Source organism: Humulus lupulus, chromosome 8, assembly GCF_963169125.1.
Source record: "Humulus lupulus chromosome 8, drHumLupu1.1, whole genome shotgun sequence".
Taxonomy (NCBI): domain Eukaryota; kingdom Viridiplantae; phylum Streptophyta; class Magnoliopsida; order Rosales; family Cannabaceae; genus Humulus; species Humulus lupulus.
In genome coordinates, this window is record NC_084800.1 from 130215019 (window position 1) to 130240112 (window position 25094).

General features: G+C 41.8%; 1 protein-coding gene across 1 annotated transcript; it reads left to right on the plus strand.

Moving 5' to 3' along the window:
- The first annotated feature begins 24077 nt into the window (after window positions 1-24077).
- Window positions 24078-24566, plus strand: LOC133796063 (uncharacterized). The gene has a single exon (XM_062233543.1). The coding sequence runs from the start codon at window positions 24078-24080 to the stop codon at window positions 24564-24566; it is 489 nt and encodes a 162-aa protein (XP_062089527.1).
- Window positions 24567-25094: the final 528 nt, after the last annotated feature.

Sequence of the window (25094 nt, forward strand, 5' to 3'; positions counted from 1 at the left end):
GTTTTGAATTATGCTGTTTGGCTTTGGTGCCATGCTATTCTTTTGTTGGTATATATATATAGAGAGAAGGGTATAAAGATAGTGTATATAGATCACATGGTTATGTTGTGATGGGAAATACAATATGATATTGGCAACTTAAGAGATGAGTTGGGTTATGGAAATGACTCATCAGTGATCTTGATGAAGCTAGTTATGACAGGCTTTGGTTTGATCCAGGGTATGGATTGGTTAAGTAATTAAAGAGTAATCCTAAATGGCAAGGAACGTATAGTAATTCTTGGGCTTGAGAGCGAAAAGCCTTGTGTTAGTCGGTATGGTACATGGTTCTTTATGTTTATGATACTTGAAGTGAGAGCTAGGGTTTTGTGCAGGGAGATGCATGGAAATTTTAGCTAGCGTGATGGACATAACTTAGATCATACCAGTGAGATCAGGACAGACTGGATTAGTCTGTGTGTTCTAAATGTGTTACCAGATGGTTTGCCAAGGCTTCTTGTTATAAAAAATGATTGGAGTGGTGATTGGATTAGTGCCAGAAATAGAATCAGATGTAAACACTATTTTGAATGGCTCAGCGGAGTTATAGGAATTAAAGGTTTAGTTGCTGAGTAAGATGGAATTCCTTAAGGTGGATCTTGGATCTGGTTAGGACCAGTTAGAGATCAGAGAGGGGAAATTATATAAAGGATTGTGTTGATATTAGATTAAGAGCACCGCGAGTGCTGAATATGTCTTGAGAATTGATTTAATGCTAGTGTTTATGAATCATATGAGTAGTGCATTCAAAGGTTTATTTGAATGGGATTAGTGATCATCTTGGACGATGGAACTGTGGTATTTTCTCTGTGGAGATGTGCCAAGAGTGAAGAGTACCTTGGGGACAGGAGTGTCCATGGATGGTAAAGATATTTCAGGTGCCTTGGGAAAGTGTGCTGGGTCTTTTATGGACCAGGATCAGTTAATGGATTATGACATCCCAGTAATAAAGAAAAGTGATTGCCTATGCAACATGTTGATTAAAGAATTTGACCAGAACTGGAGTAGGGTTTCTGGTGGGCCAGGTGACCAGTTTATTGTTTGAGATCCTTATCTCAAGGAAGGAAAAAAAAAGGATGGTTAAGTGAGCCACAGAAAGGAAAAAATTGAATGGAAAGCTTTAGCTGGATTAGCTAGGACTTGTACAGTGAAAGATATGAATTTATTATGGTATAGAGATCGTACTTGGGATCCGATGGACATTGAGATTAGCTGGGAGATTCTAGATGAATCTCATGTTATTCTTTTATTCGCTTCATTCAGGCATTGTGGAAAGGTAACAGGATACGAAAGTTTTATAGTGATGGCCTGAGATGAAGAGAGATGTAATGAGACACGTGTAAAGTTCTTAGCCTGATAGCAGGTTAGGACAGAGTATCAGGAATCAGCAAGGCCGTTATAGCCTTTGGGTACTTTGTAGTGGGAATAAGAGAGCATCGCGATGAGTTTCGCGGTGGGATTCCCAGGTTGATGGATCAGCGTGAGTTGGTATTGGGTCATTGTGAACCAGTTTTTCCAAGTAAGTTCATTTTATCAGTAAAGATAAGCAAATAGTACAGTTGATCAGTATTCAAATCTCTTTGTGAGAACGATAAAGTGCCTTCATGAAACTTAAGGTCTATCTTGTTAGATGAAGACTTTATTGTGACTTCCAAGTTTTGGAAGGGTTGGAAGGCCATGAGAACAGAGATAACACTCAGTACAGTTTATTACTCTTAGACTGATGGCAAATCAAAGAGAGAGGGTTATCCAATTATTATTGGAGGAACATCTTATAAGATGAATGCGTTAATGTATATCTGGATCCTGAGGTGGTTCAGGGGATTAATGAGATTGCTGGAGATTGAAGCTTGGTCGCTTATTTCTAAGAATAAATCGAAAAGTGTTATTGAATTGAAAAGTAGGAATGTGGAATTCCAAGTAGAAGAATATCTCTTCTTTAAAGTATCACCATGGGAAAAGGGTGAGAAATTAAGGTAAGTTAAATCCTAGTTTATTTCGGCAGTTGGGTCCTGATTAGGTCTGAATAGGGTGACTCTGAATCAGCTTTATTTTTGGCACTGGCAGTTGTATACAGTGAGTTATGTTCTTCCATGCAGTGGACATGGGTTAAAGGAATTTATAAGTTGAGTTATGAGAATCTAAAGGTTAAGGTTAAGGTTAAGTATTCCGGTAAGGAATAGCCAGTACAGATTGTGACATAAGTAATGAGGTTCTATTGAACAGAATGTACCTTGGGTTAAGGTAAAGCTATATAGATGGTGAGGTCAAGGAAGCGACCCGGAGAATTGAAAATTTATGTCAAGTGAGTGGAATTCCTGTTCCGAGTTGTTGAGTAAATTTCGAGGACGAAATTTCTGTAAGGAGGGAATAGTTGTAATGCCCCGAATTTCCTAATAAGGATTAGGACCTTGGTTAGGAGGCCGGGAGGGCCATAATTGAATTATGATGCTATTTAATGATCATATGCATGTTCATGTGAATTATATTATTATATGATGGTAAATGCATGCATATGGGTGTATTTATGATTATAAGGGTATTTTGGTAATTTGGCTGCTGTGGGCGTAATTGTGTATGTGGGTGCATGGTTGTGAGTAATTAATATAGCCACATCTTAAGGTGGATTGGTTCGAGCTATTCGGCATGAGACGATCATGAAATGTAAGTGTTCGGTCTAGTCATAACGGGTTTAAGTTTGGGGCTCGGGGTGAGTCTCGGGGTCATTTTGATGATTAGAGCATTACCGGGAATAAAAGGGTAATGGGATATGAATTATCGGTGTTTGATAATTTTGAGATTAGCAGGAATTGGAGAGAGTTAATTATAATTAACAGTATAGGTTGGAAAGGACAATTTTGCCCTTGGGGTGGCTTTAGGAACCTTTAGTGACCTAGGGGTATTTAGGTCATTTGGGTTGGATTTATATGGACTTGAAGGCTGTAGAAAATACATAACAAAATAGAGCATCATCCTCATCTCCTTCTTTCTCTCTCGTGCATCTTTTCCCTCTTTCTCCCTTTGGAATTTTGAGAGCCAACTTGAGGAGTTAAGCTAGGAAATTAAGGAGCTGGGTTTGTAGACTTGGTTCAGCCATTGAAGGAGGTTTAATCTCGGATTGAGGTGAGTTTTAGCCATTGGTTTCTGGTTTTACTATGTTTTGGCTTTAAACTTTCAGCTTGTGATTTCTTGGTAAATAGTTGGAATTAATGGAAGTTTGGTTGATGTTTAACTTGGGTTTTGATGTGGGTGAGTTGTAGATGATGTTTAGTGGTTGAATTGGGTGTTAGGTTGAGGTTTGGGACTGGTTTGAGGATTTGGTTTCGAGGAAAAACGCAGGGGAAGCAAGCAAGTGGCTTGCTGGTGTACGTAAAGGGCCGCGGCCTGGCTATGGTTTGCCCCAGCCTGTGTGTGTTTCTGGGAAGGATTTAGCCTCTGTCTGAAGGTGAGTCGTGGCATGGCTAGGGAGGGCCACGGCCCATAGAGGCAGTTTTGGCCAGAAATGGGTTTTTGACTTGGGGATGCTAGCCATAGGCCTCGGGGTCGATCCTACTACCCGGTTAAGTGTGGATTGATGTTCCGGAGGCTAGATATTGGTTTGGAAACCTATGTTGATCATTTTTATTGATGATATCCTATATTTGGTTATGACTAGGTGACCGCTAAAGGACAAAAAGTTGATCGTTCTCAAGGGTCGTTCTTTAAATCATTCTAGCTCGAATCAGAGGTAAGAAAACTGCACCCTGTGTATATGTGACATGCATGGCTATTCTTGATGCATGTTGGTTGATTATTAAACATGACATGCATGGCTATTATTGGTGCATGTTGGATTGTTAAGTGTTATGCATATGATGCATGAGAAACATGTGATTAGGACATTCTTTGTTTACTGGGTATGATATTGTTCAGAGCTTGTGTCTCTGGGTTTGTGCATGGTCCTAATTGTACTAGTACCTGTTAAGTAAGCATGTTGAATACCTTGTTTATGGATATTGGACATGTGATATATGTGTTTGGTGGCAGGGCTTACTTGTGTACGGTACTGACTTATTAGTCAGAATCGACAATGGTGTCAGATCCGTCCGTGAGGCTGTGAATTATTAGTTAAGCTCACAACGGGTTAAGCACTGGTCGTGTTTCACTGACCTGAGGGTCAGAAATGGCATAAGCGTCGAGGACGCAGGGGCCAAATGAAGATTAGATCTAATCGATATCAACATTGAATGGCTCTATGGCACTAATGCTGGACCGACCCTATAGTCAATGAACATATAAGTGCTTGACTATTCTAAGACTAGCACTCAGAGCCAGGGCATAGGGCCCCGGTGACTGTCTGTCACATGGCTAGGGAACGCTGTTCCATAGTTACGACTCTAGAGTCGGGAGGAAGGTTATGTTGGTGACCAATCACCATGCACCTATCCTGTTGAAGCTAGTGAGAATCTCACTCGTCTGTTAAGCCCTGGTGATCCTATCATCACATGGCTAAAGGGTGCTGTCCCCACATTTGTGACTTTTGTGATAGTCATCTTTTTGCTTGGACTGTTGGTCCTGAACATTTAATGCAATTATTTTTGATATTATATCATGTTGTATTGTGTTTTCTTGCTGGGCTTCGGCTCACGGGTGCTTTGTGGTGCAGGTAAAGGCAAAAGAAAGCTGGACCATCCTTGAGTTGGAGAGCTTAGGTGATGACGTGTACATATGCAGCTGCTCGTCCGCCACGGCCGAGGTTTAAAGTGGAACTAGGGTTAAACCCTGTTTTGCCGCATAGAACGGCCTGTTGTAAATATTTTCTTGTAGTAGACTCTAAAATTATACTTTTGGGATCCCAGTATATATGTTAAACGTTCTAATGAAACATTATATCTTATCCAAAGTTTTTAATCCCTAAACCGCTAATCATACTTAGTTACACGTTTTTGGCCAAATGACTCGATTAGCGAGTTTAGCCCTGTTTACAAGGCACACCGTAACAGTCCCTGGAGTTGGGGCGTTACAGCACGGCTCGGCCACTGGTAGTTGAGGACAACTTAATATTCACTGAGCTCGGTTTAAGCGGGCCGGAGTCAGAGGGATAAAAAGAGGGTGCGCCCTATGGGCGTTAACTCTGGTTATCATATGTGAATTGGTTATTGATATGAAGTGATGTACTTGGCATGTTGAGTACCTGGATAACATGAATGTTTGGACTGTTGAGTACATGTTTATACTGTATGAGTTATCTGGTTGTTTGCTTGATGATTATGCTGTGTTATTGTGCTTTCTTGCTGGGCCTTGTCTCACGGGTTCTACGTGGTGCAAGTAAAGGGAAGGGCAAGTTGAACCAGCCCTGAGATGGATAGCTTCGGGGTTGAGTGTACATAGTCAGCCGATCGTCCGCTACGACCGAGGAGTGATGCAGGACAAGAAAAGCCCAATTGTCTATTTTGCCTTAGAGTGGCTAGTTTCTGTATTTTAATCATTAAATTTTGTAAACTGTCTTTTATCTTTACTACTTCTGGGATCCCATGTAAAAGAAAATGTTTGATTATAAAAAATATAACTTCTGAGACCAAAATCGTTTAACCCTAGTTCAACTGTAGTATCAGTAACACGTTTCTAACTAAATGACTTGATTAGCAAGTCTTGTACCTTTATAAACACACAGTGTAATGGTCTTGGCTATCCAGGGCGTTACAGAGGTAATTAAAGGGGTAAAGTGATTAAATAAATTGACACTTAATAAAGTACTAAGTAAATATAAGTCTAGAATTACAAGAGTGCAATCCCATATTTTTAGTGGAATAATATTGGGATTAATAAATAAGATTATTATATTAAAGAGTTTAATTAATAATTTAAATTTATTGGAACTTGGAATTATAGGTCCATAGGTCCCCGAACCGTTTCTATAAAAAAAATATACAAGGTTTGAGTAGTAATGTAACAAGTATGGGTGAATTTTTCAAAGAAAATTAGTTTCTGGGCAAATACGTAATTATGAGATAATTATGGAAAATATATTTATTATTTAATTAATTTTAATTTTTTGTAATTATTAATTAATTAAATAAAATAATTAGTTTTGAATTAATTATGTCATCTTATTTTAAATTAGTCTGTGAAATTAACTTAATATTTAAATTTTAGAAATTTAATTTTAGATAACTGATTTGAAATAAATTAGATATCTTATCTACGTTGTTAGATTGATTTTGAATCAATTTAAATTAAATTAATATATTTTGAATATAATAATAGCTAATTTCTTTTTTATTTGAATTAATTAAAATTGTTTTAATTTATGAAACCTTGTATCACTAATATAAATATATATTATTATATTTCTTTCAACAAGATTTACATCGTGATATTCAGTCTGACTGAAACTGAGAGAGTTTCTTAGGGAGAAAAATAAAATAACGAGAGAAAAAAAAATTGTTTCAACCCTTCTCTATACCCAAACTTCATTGATCTCATGTGTTGAGAATATCAATGGAGTCCTAGATTGTCCTATAGAATCTCTATGTGCCCATACACGTCCTATTGTTTTGAGATTACTATCTGGAAGACTTTGGTGTTAGTATTGCATGCTTGGGTAAGTAGACCGTTTATTATACGATAAGATAACAAAGACTCTTGATAGGCTTCAAGATATACATCTTATTCTATTCGATTAATATATGTAAATCATAGCATCATTTATATAAAATGTTGACGGTGAGAACTCGTCGACTATGTTAGGTCGAAAAACTCAAAGTTTAGTAAGAGAATAACTAAGTATGAATTTAGAATAGACTTGAGGAAAGATAAGTACAGATCAATGATGGAGTAAAAACTCGTATATTGCTTAATAGCCTGAGTATACAATGAATTTTCCAACCCCTTAGCCTGAGGGGTGAGGATCTATTTATAGGGGAGCTCTAATGGCTCTTGATACATGGTGGTCCCTGAGGACAAAATAGTACATGGGTACATTATTAAGGTAGTGGAGCAGGGCGTTATGGTGCAAAGGTTTGTGGTGGTTAGCCCTGGTACATGTTAGAGGCATGCAGGTGATGCCACCACTCTTTGTAATAATTCGTACCACCACTACTTAACTGATACGGATGTCAGGGTCACGCCTCTGACCTCCTCAAGTTCGTATGTACCTGACTTGACGTACTCCGTATCCAAGCTTACACGTTGCACATACTTGATCGAAGGTACCATGGAAAAACATTTGGCCTCCTTAGAGAGTAAGGCTGGCCTCGTAAGCAAAGTTGATGTTTCCACAGGGGTCCTTGCGAGGCAGCCTACATGGGCGAGATGTGAGGGTTCTCACATGGTCTCGCAAGGACATGGTTGCATGTGAGGCGCGGACCTCACGGGAAGACAATGCACCTGGGCTTCGCGATATGAGAGTGCATCTAAGCCTCAGGACACGGGTGGAGTTCCTAGGCCCTGCGATATGGTTGTGCGCCTAGACTTCACGAGATGACTCAGCCCCTCGCCCTTATGAGATGGGAGGTGTGCTTGGACCTCGCGAGATGGGAATCACGAGGGGAGGCCTAGTGAGGGTCTCAGATAGCAAGATCGATCCTTTTGGTGGCTTCGTGAGGTGGCATAGATGCACATGAGGCCTTGCAACATGGTGTCATGACTGCATGATGTGTGGGCCTCACGAGGATCCCTCCCAGGCGCGAGGCGCCCTCCTAGCACGAGGCTCTTCTTTGGTGCGAGGCCACAACCCCCTCGAGAGGCCACCTCCTTTGGTGCTACTTCTCCTTAATGCGAGTTGGCTTGTCCATTGAGCATGATACTTAGAGTAAGGTGTCAGGTGACCTCGCCGGGGCGTGCTTGGGAATTTTTTGGCATCCACAAATTGCTTGTTGGGTCAATTCTTTCACGTTCTCAGACCCATACTTATTTCAACACGGAATCATATATTTTTCCTTGGGGATTTTTGGCATTTACATAAAATTATTTAATGTATAACTTTTTTTAAATGTACTAGGGTCATGAATCGCATTCCTCTGAGCACTCAAAACATCTGTTTCCAACACTAGTCACTGTCCTCATAACATACAACTTACCACGCTCAGTATACCAGATAAATCAGGGCCATAATCAAACAAAATTTAGGAATCCCTCTCGAGGGTAAGCACCAGTTACCTAGGGAATTTATACTAATTTTAAACAAAAATTGGGTTCGGTGGATCCACACTAGCTCATCGAAACTCCTAGGTTATCGAGCTTACTTACATCCTTACCAATTGTCACGGTACGTGATTGGACAAGTAATGTCAAGGGTATGAACTGCCTGCACAATGACTGAGTAGGCATAGAACGTCCGCGGTATATATCAAGCGGTGGAAAACGTCTACACACTCTTGAGCCAAGCACAAAATGTTTGCCTAAAAGTACAACAAGTGCAAACAGTCCACAGACCATGAGGTAGGAAAAAAATATCAAAGGAAGAAATTGTAAGCACAGTCATTAAATAGCCGGAAAACGTTCGCACTATATGACAACGTGGAAATCGTCCACAATTATAAATCACATGTGGAGCATAAATGCCACCTAATCATTGCCTCTAAATGAGCCATCTCTCACTAACTAGCATATAATCCCTACTTCTAGCAAGCAATACCTAGTTAACTCATGTTGCAGACATATAAATCATAGACTCACTTATAAGCAGTCCTTAACTGCACACGAGAAATCTTGCTATGGATAATCCCGCTTTGTTAACAAACACTGTAACTATTATACAATGTACTTGTCTTAATTATGGAATTATAGTAGATTAGCATTCTTCTGTGGGCATAAAGGTCACAAGCAAATACCTACCAAGGGTATTTTCATCCTCACACATTTTATGTCATAACTAATTTTAAAGGTTTTAAGAAAAACTTCCCTCAACGGATCTAGCTATTTGAAAGTCAGAATTTTTACAAAATTTCTCACTTTGTTCTCATTACCGAACTTAGACGTGAAAATATAGTTTTGGAAACTTTTAGGCTTTACAAATGTTGACCCTCGTTTTGGTCAACTGACACGGAGTCAAACGCTTGATGTGACAGGAAGTATTGAAGTAAGTCTAATGGAAAGAATAGTAAACGACACAACAAATTATAGTGGTTCGGCCCCACGAATTAGTAATGACCTACGTCCATTTAAGCTATAATTGATATTGATTCTCAAAGGTGTGATCAAAGAACTAGGGTTCTTCGAGTTTCACAAGCCTTAGAGGGATGAATAATACAATCGAAAGATAATAACTATAATTCTCTTGTAAAGCTTAAACTCAAATCAACCAAAAAGTCCCCCCCCCCTATTTCTTCTCTATTTATAGGCTCAAGAAGGATTACATGAATTTGTTACAGATATTCTTTCCTAATTAATCAGATAATCAGGAATCATGGGAGATATCTCAGATATGATTACAATTGCATAAGATCTTCTCAAAATATACGGAGTATACGACCAAGCTGGTCGTATATAGAATCCAAATGTTATGCCAGGGGAATCTCCCAGGTCAATGGTCGAATAGAACCTCTGCCAGGTGTCAACCACGTGTTAAAAATGTTTTCCACATCATCCACACCTGCTCTTTGGATAACATTTACCCCCCAAGTTTATTTATTGCGACCAGCAATAAGTAAACTTAGGAAAATAACCTTTCATATGGCCCACGAAATCTGTCAGAGCCCCTCGCGCGTTCTCGAAAATTGTGAACCAACTATGTCCAATCACACCTTTTCAGCTTCCAAGAAACCATTATGACAGATGTTACCCTCCCCCATACCTCGGAAAAAGTTAATTCATGATTGCCCCTTTTTTCATGCCTCGGTTTCTATATATAACCCCCACCTTCTTCTTTCAACCTTTTACTCGCTATCTTTTTGCTAAAAGTTTTCAAGAACCATATTCCAGAGCCCAGAACTTCGAAGTTTTCAGACGCTCTGCCAAGGATCTTTCGCCTGCAAACCTAAAGCTTCTATTTTTCAGGATCTCCAATCTTCGTTCAGGTAAATCTTCTTTGACATTTGACCTTTTGAGATGCCATGTATGATGCTTCTATGCTCTGAAATTTTTTGCGTTCTTGAGTAGAATTTTGTGAGGATTTTGTATATACCATTTGATGCTTGATAGGGTAGTGTACTTCTACTCTATATAAGTTAGGAATCAGTTTGATAGTCAGGATCATAGGTTTAGGGCGTAAAATCGACGTAAAAATTCAATTCTTAGGCTAGTTGAAAAACAGGGTTTTTCCCGCCTTTTGGAGTTGAAAAAGCTTCTTTTTAGAAAACATTTTACTTTCACTTTTTGATCCATTTTTCAAACTGCTAGCATAAAACTTAGTGTTTCGGTTAGAATGCTGCTTGTCGACAGATGCGAGCAATGTTATTCCAACTTTCAACATAAGCTCCCAGGCTGTGCATCTTATCTCCTCCTTTGTCTGTTTGCAGTTCATATGCAAGACCCGTGGGGAGGAGAAAGACCCATCGACGATGGTCTGCTGGCTTAACTGCTCAAGGTCGAAGAACAACCCTCGATAATGATTCCTGATATTCCTTTTTCTCGCATTAACCTAAACACTTCCCCAGCTTTGACTCAAAATATGGCTTGCACCTACTGCTGATGCTCCCTCGACTAGTGGTCGAGACGAAAATGCCCCCGATCCAAATGTCCAAAGGCATGCCCACCCTTGACACACTAGTTAGCCAGATGTCGAGTGGCATGTAGTCGCTGAGAGTAGGGTGACAGTCAGAATGATTGCCAACTACTTAAGAAAATACAATCTGACGGGGGTGACCCTCGTCAAGCCCAACCCAGACCAAAGGGCTAATTTGCCTAGAGGTGCTTACAGTGCTTGGTCGCGGTTTCATCTTGAGGCAGGAGCCACTTTGCCTCTTCATGCATTCTTTCAGGGGGTGGCCAACTTTTTTGGAGTTGCCCCCTTCCAAATTACCCCAAACGGATATAGAATGCTTGCTGCACTCTATATCCTGTATAGCCAGAAAAAATGGCCCGCGCCGTTGCCACATGAGGTCAACTACGTGTTCGACCTTAAGTCTAACCCTAACCAAGAAGGCATGGGGTTCTTCCATCTTAATCATCAGGAAACCGGGCACACTTTCCTGACTGACACGACCCACATCTCGAACGTGGGGAGGTACTACAAGGATTACTTCCTTACGCCTGACCTGGTCGCATAAAACTTGGCTTTCATACGAGGAGGTAAAACTTTCACATCGCTGGCTGGCTTCTTCACTTAGTGTTTTTCCACCACAATGTCTTAAACTTTTAATGTGTTTTAGGCCCGTGGCTACGAACAAACCCAACTCCGGGGATGGAGTCAAGGGTGGCACTCTTAGCCAGCATGTCAGATGCTGAGAAGAGTGTCAAAAATCTAGTTACAGAGGCTGACCTTAGGTTGGGTGGCCTCTGGGACCCTCAACCAAATATGAGTGGGCCTTCGGCAGGGAGTGCTCGTGTCGAAGCAGAACCCGAGCAGTAACCCCAAGCATCTCCTCCGCAGAGGAGACCAACTGGGGTTACGATCAGGGAACCTGCTAGCACTCACCAAGCAGAGAGGCCGTTGGCTCCCAAAGGAAAAGGAAAGCAGAAGGCCGCCGAGCCTGCCGAACTCTCCGACGACTCGTCGGATGACAATGGTATAGTAATTTCGCTTTTAAACAATTTTCCAATTCCTTGTCATCCGTTCGACGGGGATGGCAACTTTAAGAATGCTCCAATCTTAAATTCAGATTTCTTCCAGGCAGTAAGTAGTTCAGTAAATAATGTAGCGACCAATAGTTGTTGCGCGGGTACTTTACTTGTAATCTTTTCACTTTCATTTTTTGGCCCTGTGTGAACACCTTGTCTCACTGCCCGCATTGTTTCCTTTTGTGAAGATATGGACTTTGAGTACATGTTCGAGCATTACAGGGCTACTGCCGCCTCTTCTGGCCAGAAGAAGAATAGCAAGAGGGCTCGTAGGGAGAGCAGTAAAACTGCCTCATAGAAGGCCCAAACTGACGACCCTCCGGCTACCGCCCCTTCAAAGGAGAACTCACCACCTCCATCGCCACTCGAGCAGCCGGCTTCAACTCCTTCGGTCGATCAAACTTCCAATCCTGCAACACCCGTCGACCAACAGCCTTCTCCTAAGGCTCCTAGCAGCCAAACATTGCGCACTCAACCCAAAGGCTCCCTGCCCAGTATCGTGGTCAGCTCTGCCAGGGAGAGAATATACAAGCTCTCCAAGCATAAATGCAGTCAGGCAACTATTACTGAAACTACCTCTATGGAGACTGATCAAGTTATCAATAAAGGGCTGAATGAGATAGCTAGCGTAAGTCAACTCCTGATGATGTAACATTTATTTTCAATTCCCTATCTTTACTTTATCTTTTTCTATCTGACTTCAGGGACTACTGACCATAACCACCGGCTGGCGCTGTGTTGGGGCATTGGTGTCTCGGGACAGGAATTTCGATACCAGGCTCGCCGATGCTAAGAAAGCACTCGAAGCTAAAATCGACGAGCTTACTAAACAGAATGGCGAGTTGCTCAGGGAGAAAACATAGCTGTCTAACTAAAAAGAAGAACTGCTCGAGAAAAAAGCCACTCTGACCGAGGAGCTTCTGGAAACTCGGAACGCCCTGAAAAAATCCAACGAAGCTAGAGAAAAATCCAGGGAAAGCGCCACACTCAACTATCAACAAGCTGTACAGCTCGAGCTTGATCTGATCGCAAGCAGGAAGGAGGCGGAGGAACTTGGAAAATGAGTGCAAGAGCTTGGGGAAGCTGGAGCAAAGAACTTGGAGAAATACAAGGAAGCCACTCATCTTTTCTTCTACAAGTTCTGGAAGCACAATCGGGAGGCTAACTTCAGCTATCTGTCAGAACGCTTGAGGAGGACTTTAATGTTGCAATGTGCCATTCGCTTGGAAGAAGAACAGAGGGCTGAAGTGCCTGCTTCCCCAGAGATTTCCCTGGTAGCAGGGATAGATGGTGCAGACACTGAAGCTGGCACAACCGTCGACCAAGACGTTCCTTAAGAACCTCCAGCTCCTTAATCCCTTTTTTTTTGTTATTTCAACTACATGACCCACGGGTCGTGATGTAAAGACAATATTTTTTATTGCTGCAAGGGCAGCCATTTTACTTTTACTTGAACAGTTACATCCGAGCAGTACTGCTCGTGGTGTAAAAGGATTCCTTTGGCATTATAATATTTTTGCTTTATTATAATATCTGTTCGCATGACCAAACCTAACATAGTACTTTGGCTTGATTTAACAAAATATAAAATTTGAAAAATACTCTAAGTACCGTAGTATGCTTTCACTTATTTTGTTCATGTGTTTACATACCTCTTGGTATGCTTTGCTTTCTATGTACCTTATATGCCCCCTAAGTGACTGAGGAGCTTTAGGTCCTTGGTCACTTGCCTTGACCACGACCTGTACGAACATTACTGCTCGGTATAAAATGTAAAGCTTATAATACAGCAAAACAACACACGTAATGAACAAATACTTGTAAAAACTTACAAAGTTTGGCAAGAATGACTGGCTGCACACAGTCCCTTATAATTCTCGTATTTAAATGGACTAAACATGTATTTACGAGTGATCTTTTAAAGTTCTTACACTTATAAGCGATTAGCCATATAACATGACTAACCCTTTTTCAAAACTTGTAAAAAGTAAAAATTAATATAAGCCAGTCCTTTAAGAAGGACTGTTTACTGATAATACTTGCGCATGTGTTCTCCATTCCAATAACGCGGAACGAGATCTCCATTTAAGCGTGCAAGTTTATAGGTGCCTGGATGAAGGACCTCTTCAATTTGGTAAGGTCTTTCCCAGTTTGGTCCGAGTACTCCAGCAGCTGGGTAGCGGGTGTTTAAGAAAACTCTTCGAAGTACTAAGTCTCCGATGCTGAACTTTCTTTCTTTTACTTTGGAGTTAAAATATCGAGCGACTTTTTGCTGGTACGCAGCTACTCGGAGTTGGGATTTTAAGGCTTGGAAAGCCTGTTCGCAGTCCTCAGTCCACTCGAACTTCTTGTTGCCCCTAAGTAGATTAAAGAAAGGGATGCACTTATCTGTCGATTGTCAAATAAATCTACTGAGTGCGGCAATTCTTCCAGTCAAACTTTGCACATCTTTGATCTTTACTGGCGATTTCATATCGATCAGGACCTTGATTTTTTCGGTATTAGCCTCGATTCCTCTCGAATTAACGATAAACCCCAAGAACTTCCCTGATCCTACTTCGAAGGAACACTTGAGAGGATTTAACTTCATTTGATATTTATTCAGAACATTGAAACACTCTTGTAAATCCTTCACATGTCCTTCTGCCTTTTTTGACTTTACCAGCATGTCATCAACGTACACCTCCATGTTTACCCCGATCAACTCCTTAAACATGTGGTTAACTAGTCGCTGGTAAGTCGCACCAGCGTTTTTCAATTCGAAGGGCATTACTTTGTAACAGTATAGCCCTGTATCAGTGCGAAAGCTAGTGTGATCCTCGTCAGGGGGATGCATACTAATCTTATTGTACCCTGAGTATGCATCCATGAAGGAGAGGATCTCATGGCCTACAGTTACATCGACTAGCTGGTCGATCCTTAGGAGTGGGAAGCAATCTTTAGGGCAGGCTTTATTAAGGCTTGTGAAATCCACACAGGTTTGCCATTTTCCATTCGGCTTGGGAACCAGTACTAGATTAGAGACCCATGATGGATAAAACGCCACCCTGATGAACCCATTCTCCTTTAGTTTTTCAACTTCCTCCTTAAAGGCTTTTGATCTGTCTTTATCGAGCACCCTTCTTTTTTGTTGCACGGGTGGAAAGCTTTTGTCGACGTTCAGGACATGGCTGATGACTGCAAGGTCTATCCCAGCCATGTCTTTATGTGACCAGGCGAAAACTTCCTGGTTCTTCTTCAAAAATTCCACCAGTGCGTAGTTTGTTGTTGCTTCTAAATTTTTTCCGACCTTTACAACTTTGGTCGGAAACTCTTCGTCAAGCTGGACCTCCTCAAGGTCCTCACCAGGTCCTACATCTTCTTCAAAATCCCCAAAGTGAGGATCTAAGTCTCTATCCTCACTTTGGGCAACACCCTATTTGGTGACTTCATCACCTGATTGGGTTGGTACATTAATGGCCATCTGCAACTTTTCTGGGGGAGCACTCTTCGACATACCCTTCCTGGCCTTAGTGATTGAGGCATTGTAGCACTCCCTTGCTTCCCTCTGGTTTCCCAATACCCGTCCTACCCCTGCGTCTGTTGGGAATTTCATGGCTAAGTGCCATATTGAGGTGACGGCCTGAAGGTCGACCAGCATGGGCCTTCCAATTACAACATTGTAGGCCGAAGGACAATCAACTACTATGAAAGTAGTGAGTAATGTCCTGGTAGCGGGCACTGTACCTGCTGTTACTGGATGCCTAATTGACCCTGTTAGAGCGAGTCCCTCACCAAAGAAACCATAAATTGTTTGGTTGCAGGGCTCCAAGTCCTTGACGGACAACTTCATTCGTTCCAGCGAAGATTTATACAGGATGTTAACTGAACTTCCTGTATCGACCAGTACTCTTTTCACCATCATGTTGGCAATCTGAACATCCACGACCAGTGGATCAGAATGTGGGAACCGAACATGCTGGGCATCACCATCAGAGAAGGTTATTTCACCGTCCTTTGTCCGAGCCTTCTTTGATGCCCGATCCTCCACAGTCATCATCTCGATGTCCTGGTCGTGGCGTAGGGTCCGAGCATATCGTTCTATTCCCTTTCCGTTGTTTACTGCAAGGTGCGGGCCTTCACAGATGGTGAGTAAGGTGCTAGCCACAGGGTCAGGCTGTAAAGGTGGCGAGCGTTGGTGTGCAGGAACCTGCTTGTTGCCACCTGGAGCCTCTCGTTGGGTGGCCCCTGCGGCCTGCACGTATCTCCTCTAGTGTCCTTGTCTAATAAGGAACTTGATTTCATCCTTCAGTTGGTTACACTCGTTCGTATCGTGTCCGTAGTCGTTGTGAAAATGACAGAACTTGGTGGTATCCCTTTTCGAAATATCTTTTCGAATGGCAGCGGGTTTTTTGTAAGGCACACTGGAACTTGTGGCCTGATACACCTCTGCTCGAGACTCAACAAGGGCAGTGTAGTTGGTGAACCTTGGCTCATAACGATTGCCCTTAGCGCGCTTAGTCTCGGAGGTAGAGGGTTCATTATGGGGCCTCTTCCCCCCATTTTTTTTGTTGCCATTCCCATTGCCTTTTTCGTTTCCGTTGCCATTGGGCTTTGACCCATTGGCGGCTTTGGCAGGGTCTTCAGTCCCCTTATCTTTATTTGGGGTCTTTCCCTCGCTGACAATCGCATCCTCGACCTTGATGTATCGATCAGCTCGATCCAAAAATTCTTGGGTAGTTTTAACCCCATGCTTCCTGAGGCTACTCCAAAGAGGCGTACGATGCCTAACTCCTGCAGTTAGGACCATCATTTTGCCTTCGTCTCCCACTGTTTTGGCCCTAGCTGCAGCTTGCATGAAACGCTGGACGTAGTCTTTTAATGGTTCTCCTTCTTGCTGGCGTATCTCGACCAGCTAGTTTGCCTCAGTTGGGTGCACACGACCCGCATAGAATTGTCCGTAAAACTCCTTTACGAACATCTCCCAAGATACAATACTTGCAGGAGGGAACTTAAAGAACCACTCCTGTGCAGCATTAGAAAGTGTCGCAGGAAAGATCCTGCACCAAGCGTCTTCGGACACCTTCTGAATGTCCATTTGTAACTCAAATTTGTTGACAAGAGATACCGGGTCACCATACCCGTCAAAGTTTGGAAGTGTGGGAATTTTAAACTTAGTGGGAGTCTCCGCCACAACAATGCTCTGGATGAAAGGAGTGCCCCTTCTCCTGTCGTACTTGATGTGAGACGTTCTTCCCCCGACCAGCTGTTACACTGCTTGGTTCAGTGCATCTATCTGGGCCTGAACGACTTCAGGAATTGCCAGGGCCTCCGGTTCCGGGGGAATGTACTCGTCATGCCGTTCTCAGTGGTCATTGAGTACATCCCTTAAATCGTCATCTCTTCACCGTTGCTCGCTGGCTTCAAGTCGGCTAAAGACATTGTTTTGTCTAGGCTGCCCCCCAGCATTACATCTTGCTTGTTGGTCTTCTCTACGTGGTGGACTCCTGCCTCCACCTCTCTCCTCGTTCCTTTCACCAGCATTCCCTCTACCTGAGTCGGCCTCATTGTAGCCATGGCCATCTCTGAACCTTGATTGGCTATGGAGGGACCTACTATCTCCTCGATTGCATCCTTAGGCTGGAACATCCTGAGCGTTAGGGGGAGGCTTGCGCTGGTCGGTAGGTCCTCGTGCATTATCATGCCGTGGGGGGCCCCTGACCACAGAGCCTGTCTCCGAGTTCCTTCTGTTCCTAGAAGGACGTTGCCCCCTGCTCGGCGGGTGCGAATCTTCACCCCTTGGGCGTCTAGGGCTGTGGGGCTGCTGCCCAGCCCTATTGATAAGTATATTTTTGTATAAAGTTTACCTTTCTACTTATCAGATTTTGTGTTCATAAGTAGTGTGTTTGGGGATAGTTAGAATCGTTTTGTTAATTTGTTTTATTTTATCTAAATCATTATTTTTAAGGATAATTGTATATTTTTGATGATTTTTGGTTGAATGATGATTTTGTAGGATTCTAACCATTGGAGTAAAGTGTTAAAGAGAAGAAAAATCGAGAAAAGAACAAAAGTACGAGAAATCTGAGAGCTTGCCGCTACAGGGAAAAGTCCCTGCCGCTACGAGGCAAGTCAGAGAGGTCCTTGCCGCTACAAGAGAAACAGAGAGTCTCGTGCCGCGGCAAGGAAAGTTGCATACCGCGGCACGCAAAGCCTATATCGCATATCTGAAGCCTCCTGCCGCAACAAGGAAATATGGCTGCCGCGGCACGCGTTTGAATTTAAATTTAAATTCGATTTTTCTTAATTTTTGGACGGGAAATAAAAGGGGGATTAGGTCATATTCGTGAATTAAGTTTTAGATACACGATTTTAGAGAGAGGAACACAGAGAGAGCGCAGGAGGAGAAGGACGATCGCATTCAACTTTTTCAATAGTTTTCTTCTTCTCTAAACTCTTCTATTCTTTGATTTTGGTTATGTTTTTCATCATGATTGTTGGCTAAGTTTCTTTTAGGTTAAGGGTTATTCAAAACCCAGACATGAATGTTTGATTTGAGATGTGAATATTGTTCTTGATTTCCATAATGTTAAATTGCTTCTATTCTTCTATGCCTATTGTATGAAATATTGTGATTCCTTGTTAGGGTGTACAACTAATTAGGGCTTGCATTATTTTACTGTCATCTTAGAATTTCTATTCACCTAATAGTTTAGGATTCTAAGTGTTTGTGATAAATTGCAATTGATGATGTGGTCAAAAGCATTGTTGATTGTGATGAAGAATAGAACCTAGGTTAAATGAATTAAATGCTTCATTGATTTATTGCCTAGATTAACCTATCTCCACTGTTGTTAATGCTTTTACTAAATTGAATGAATCGTATGCTTAATAGGTTTGTTGTTTGGTAAAAAGAATTGATTATTGAGTGCTAAGCCGTAATTGATTGTGATAGGGAGATTGGGATAATTGACTGCTTAAGCGTTATCTGCGGGGTTAATAGTTTAATTGGAATCGGAATAATATTTATGATCATGCATGATTGTCTGAGGTGGAGAATAATTCTTAACCGTCTTTAAAATCGTTGTTAATCTCTTCTTGCTATCAATTGTTTTCTTAATTCTTGCTTTCACTTTTACTTTTTTAAAAAAAACCCCCTTTCCAATTTAACTTTGTTAAGCTTTTGTGAATAATGAACTGAATATAGTTCCCTTGGGTTCGACCTCTATTTGCCGTTATACTAAATAATTGGTTTTAGAGTAAATAAAATATTTGTTAAATTTGGTATGCAATACGACACGCATCAAATTTTTGGCGCCGTTGCCGGGGAACTATTTAATTCTTTTTATTATTCATATTGGTTTACGCTTACTAACTTGAATTCTCTTGGCATCTCAGAGTTATATGTCTGGCGAAGACACTCAGAACAGGTTGGAGGCAATCAAACAGTATCTTGCTACTTCATCTTCTTCTCGGACTTCGCGGACTATTACTGATAATCCACTATTTCAACGTCTTGCTCATCAAGTGGATCCTGTGAAAGTGCCTTTATTGTCTCACGACTCAGATTCAGACGATTCTATTACATCTTACAGAGATATGGCACAAAATAGGACGTTGAAAGAGTTGGCTGCGCCAGATATTGATCAACAACCGCTATGCATTCAATATGCACCTCTTGATGTGAATTTTGAGCTTAAGTCGGGCCTCATTCATCTATTGCCATCGTTCCATGGGCTGCCTGGTGAGGATCCGAATAATCATCTCAAGGAGTTCCATATTGTATGCTCCAGTATGAAGCCAGCCTCAGTGACAGAAGAACAAATAAAACTTCGAGCTTTTCCTTTCTCTCTAAAGGATTCAGCAAAGGAGTGGCTGTATTATCTCCCCCCTGGTACTGTGGAGACCTGGAACACTATGAAGACCTTGTTTTTGGAGCGGTATTTTCCAGCGTCTAAAGTGGGGAGTATAAGGAAAGAAATTTGTGGCATCAGGCAGGCTGTGGGAGAATCACTCTATGATTACTGGGAGCGCTTTAAGCGGTTGTGTGCTAGTTGTCCTCACCATCAGATCAGTGAGCAACTATTGATTCAATATTTCTATGAGGGATTACTGCCGTTGGACAGAAGTATGATTGATGCAGCCAGTGGAGGGGCACTAGTGGACAAGACTCCTGCAGCAGCCAGGAGCTTGATTTCTAATATGGCAGCTAATTCCCAATAGTTTGGTACTCGCCAGGAGCATATGTCATCTTCAAGAAGGGTTAACGAGGTGCAAACTACTGTTGATAATCAACTTGGTCAACAGATAGCTCAACTGACTTCAGTGGTACAACAACTAGCTTTGGGCCAACAGGTGCGGTCATGTGGAATCTGTCAAGTAGTGGGGCACCCTACTGATACGTGCCCCACTCTAGTAGAGGGAGAAACTGAGGGTGTTAATGCTGTGGGAAATTTTCCTGGTCAATTACGTCAGATGTATTATGAACCATTTTCACAAACTTATAATCCTGGCTGGCGTGATCATCCAAACCTTCGATATGGGAATCATCAACAAATAGCTCAACAACCAACAGCAGCAAGACCACCTGGTTTCACTACACAACAGAGGTCTCAAAATAATTATGTACCTAGACCATCACAACCACCGCAGGCTGCTCCACCACCAAGTGCTAAACCTTCTACTGAGGATTTAATCAATGCCCTTGCCACAAATACTCTTCAATTTCAGCAAACCACCCAAGCTTCCATCAAGAGTTTGGAGAATCAGGTGGGACAATTAGCGGCATCATATAACCGGTTGGAGGCTCATCTGTCAAATAAATTGCCTTCACAACCTGAGATGAATCCCAAGGAGAATGCTAGTGCAGCAACTTTGCGTAGTGGGACACAATATGATCCACCTAATCCTCCAATGCCCAGTAAATTGTCATCCAAGCCACAAGTTGATTGCTCAGTTAATGAAGATGTTCCTCCAAAGCCAACCACCCCTACACAACTCAGCCCTAAGCCTACTATTGTCATTCCACCTCCATTCCCAAGCAGACTGAAAAAGACTAAAAAGGAAGAGGTTGACAAGGAGATTCTTGATACATTCCGAAAGGTAGAAGTGAATATTCCTCTTCTTGACGCTATTAAACAAGTGCCGCGCTATGCCAAGTTTCTGAAAGAGTTGTGCACTAATAAGCGTAAGTTGAGGGGTAATGAAAAAGTTAGTGTTGGGGAGAATGTTTCCGCAGTTCTACAAAAGAAGCTTCCACCAAAGTGTAAGGATCCTGGTACTTTTACTATCCCTTGCACTATTGGGAATAAAAGAATTGAGCGGTGTATGTTGGATTTGGGAGCCTCTATCAATGTCATGCCATTCTCCATTTATGCTTCATTGAATCTCGGTCCACTTGAAGAAACAGGGGTGATTATTCAACTTGCTGATAGGTCGAATGCTTATCCCAGGGGTGTCATAGAAGATGTTTAGTTCAAGTAAATGAATTGGTGTTTCCGGCTGATTTTTATGTTCTCGATATGGAAGATGAATCTATTCCATGCTCCACTCCAATTTTGTTGGGGAGACCATTCATGAAGACTGCAAGAACTAAGATTGATGTGCATGACGGTACGTTGACCATGGAATTTGATGGGGAGACAATTCGATTTAATATTTTTGAGGCTATGAGGTATCCAAGTGATGTACATGCTGTTTACTCTCTTGATGTGTTGGATATTCTTTCTCAACGAGTTTTAGATTTGCATAGTGAAGATGATTTGGAGGTTACGTTGAGAGAGCATCTTGTGTTGACCGAGGAAGATTTGTCTCATGAGATCATGGATGTCATAACCACACTCAATAGTGGTTTTGACAAGACTTTTAAGAAGGTTGCATTTCTTAATTTGCCAATTTCTAATGAGAAATTGCAGCCATCAATTATTCAAGCTCCTACACTTGAATTGAAGCCTCTTCCGGAGCATCTCAAATATGTTTACTTAGGGAAGAACGAGACACTTCCTGTTATAATTGCAAGAAATCTTAACCAAGGTCAAGAAGAAAAATTAATGAGAGTACTCCGAGAGTATAAAACAGCCATTGGTTGGTCTATTGCGGATATTAAGGGGATTAGCCCTTCCATGTGCATGCACCGAATTTTACTTGAAGAAGGGTTTAAACCAACACATGAGGCGCAACGGAGATTAAACCCACCAATGATGGAAGTTGTGAAGAAGGAGATTTTGAAGCTCCTTAGTGTGGGTGTGATTTACCCAATCTCTGACAGTAAATGGGTGAGTCCAGTTCAAGTGGTACCCAAGAAGTCTGGCATTACTGTGGTGAAGAATAATGAGAATGAGCTGGTTCCAACTCGAGTTCAAACAGGGTGGTGGGTGTGTATTGATTACCGCAAGCTAAATTCGGCAACTCGGAAGGATCACTTCCCCCTACCATTCATTGATCAGATGCTCGAGAGATTGGCTGGCCACTCCTATTACTGTTTCTTAGATGGTTATTCGGGGTATAATCAGATTGTCATAGCCCCAGAAGACCAGGAGAAGACGACCTTCACATGTCCCTTTGGCACATTTGCTTTTCGGAGAATGCCATTCGGTTTATGCAACGCTCCTGCTACATTTCAGAGATGTATGGTTAGTATCTTTTCAGATTACATTGAGAGCATTATTGAGGTGTTCATGGATGATTTCAATGTATATGGCGATTCATTTGATAAATGCCTGCATAATCTTACTTTGGTTCTCAAACGCTGCATTGAGACCAATCTAGTTTTGAATTGGGAGAAATGCCATTTTATGGTACAACAGGGGATTGTTTTGGGACATGTTATCTCGGAAAAAGGAATTGAAGTGGACAAGGCCAAAGTTGATCTCATTCGGTCTTTACCACCTCCATCTAGTGTCAAGGAAATACGGTCGTTTCTTGGTCATGCGGGTTTCTATCGAAGATTTGTAAAGGACTTCTCTAAAATCTCTACACCACTGTGCAAGCTCCTCCAAAAAGATGTTAAGTTCGAGTTTGATGAGAAGTGTCTACTAGCCTTTAATATATTGAAAGAATCTTTGACTACAGCTCCTATTATCCAGCCACCGAATTGGGAGTTGCCTTTTGAGCTTATGTGTGACACTAGTGATTATGCAGTGGGTGCAGTCCTAGGGCAGCGGGTTGGTAAGCTTCCTCATGTGATTTACTATGCTTCTAGAACTCTAAATGATGCACAGTTAAATTACTCTACCACTGAGAAGGAACTATTGGCGGTTATCTTTGCTTTGGAGAAGTTTCGTTCTTATTTGATTGGGACGAAAGTAATCATATACACCGACCATGCTGCTCTTAAATATTTGCTAGCAAAGAAGGAGGCAAAACCAAGACTTATTCGGTGGATTTTATTGTTACAAGAGTTTGACTTGGAGATAAAAGATAAAAGAGGCTCGGAAAATCTAGTGGCTGATCACTTGAGCCGGTTGATTTGGGAGGAGGAGTTCTTACCATTGCATGAGCGGTTTCCAGATGAGCAACTCCTCGCCATGCTAGAAGTTATTCCTTGGTATGCCGACATTGTAAACTACCTTGCTTCAAAGGAGTTACCAAGTGATCTCACACAAGCACAACGGAACAAGATTAAGCATGATGCTTGCCACTATATATGGGATGAACCTTATCTTTGGAAGCATTGTACTGATCAAATCATTCGTAGGTGTGTACCGGAATCTGAATTTCGTTCCATCCTTGCTTTTTGTCATGCTTATGCTTGTGGTGGACACTTTGGACCTAAGAGGATAGCTCGTAAGATATTTGACAGCGGTTTCTATTGGCCCACAATTTTCAAAGATGCTTATGCTTATTGAAAGGCATGTGATCGTTGTCAACGAGTTGGTAACATAACGGCCAAGGATCAAATGCCTCAAACTCCCATTTTAATTCTTGAGATCTTTGATGTTTGGGGTATGGATTTCATGGGACCATTCCCATCCTCTTTTGGCTATGAATATATTTTATTGGCGGTAGACTATGTGTCTAAATGGGTGGAAGCAATTGCAACTAGAACGGACAATTCAAAAACAGTAGTGGATTTCATTCGCTCCAACATTTTTGTGCATTTTGGTACACCTAAGGCTATACTTAGTGATCGAGGCACTCATTTTTGTAACAAGAGTATAGAAGCATTGTTTCGACGCTATAGTGTAACTCACAAGGTGACAGTTGCTTATCATCCACAAGCCAACGGGCAAGCGGAGGTTTCTAATCGTGAAATTAAATTTATTCTTGAGAAAACTGTAAATCCAAACCGGAAAGATTGGAGTACAAGGCTTGATGATGCCTTGTGGGCGTATCGAACGGCATATAAAACACCTATCGGTATGTCACCTTATCGGTTGGTGTATGGGAAACCTTGCCATCTACCGGTGGAGCTAGAGCATAAGGCGTGGTGGGCTGTAAAGAAGTGTAACATGGACATGGTTGCTGTAGGACAACAAAGAATGCTTCAATTGCATGAGTTAGAAGAAATACGCAATGAAGCATATGAGAGTTCGAAAATCTACAAGGAGAAAACCAAAGCTTTTCATGACAAACATATTATTCGGAAGAGCTTTGTGGAAGGTCAGAAAGTTCTCATGTATCACTCTCGCCTTAAACTCTTTCCTGGGAAGTTGAAGTCTCGCTGGTTAGGTCCGTTCATTGTTACCAAGGTTTTTCCTCATGGAGCGGTCGAAGTTGTAAGTCCAAGTACCGGAAAGTCATTCAAGGTGAATGGTCAGAGATTGAAGCCCTATTATGAGTCAATGGCGGAGGATGAGCAGGTTCATGTGATGTACCTTGAAGACCCCGTTTATGTGGATGAAGATTGAAGTTCTAAGTCGAGCTAGCAACGTTAAACGTAGCCATCTTTATTGTTTTTAGTTTTAGTTATTTTTTATTTTTATTTTTATTTTTATTTTTATTTTTAAGTTGAACATTTAGTTTATTTACAATTTTATGTATTCAGTTAAACCGTGAAAATCGTGAAAAAAATAAAAATAAATAAATAAATAAAAAAAAAGACAAAAATGCAGAAAAAGGCACTCTTGCCGCGGCACATAAAAGCCTTGCCGCGGCACGTCTCTCAAAAGCCAAAACCGAGACCTACTTGCCGCGGCAAAGGAAAGTGCCTGCCGCGGCATGTGAAGAACCCCCCAAGTCTGAGCACGCTTTGCCGCGGCAAAGAAAAAACCCTGCCGCGGCACATGAAGAAAACCCTCCAAGCCCGAGACCCCCCTGCTGCGGCACATAAAAAGGCCTGCCGCGGCACGAGCCCAGAAACTGACTTATAAGCTTTTTCTTTCCCTTTTCACCACTCATTCACCCTTCTCCTAAATACAAACCGAGTCTCCCATTCT

Coding starts and splice junctions, on each gene's coding strand:
- LOC133796063 (XM_062233543.1), top strand. CDS start 24,078: ATGTCACCTTATCGGTTGGTGTATGGGAAACCTTGCCATCTACCGGTG.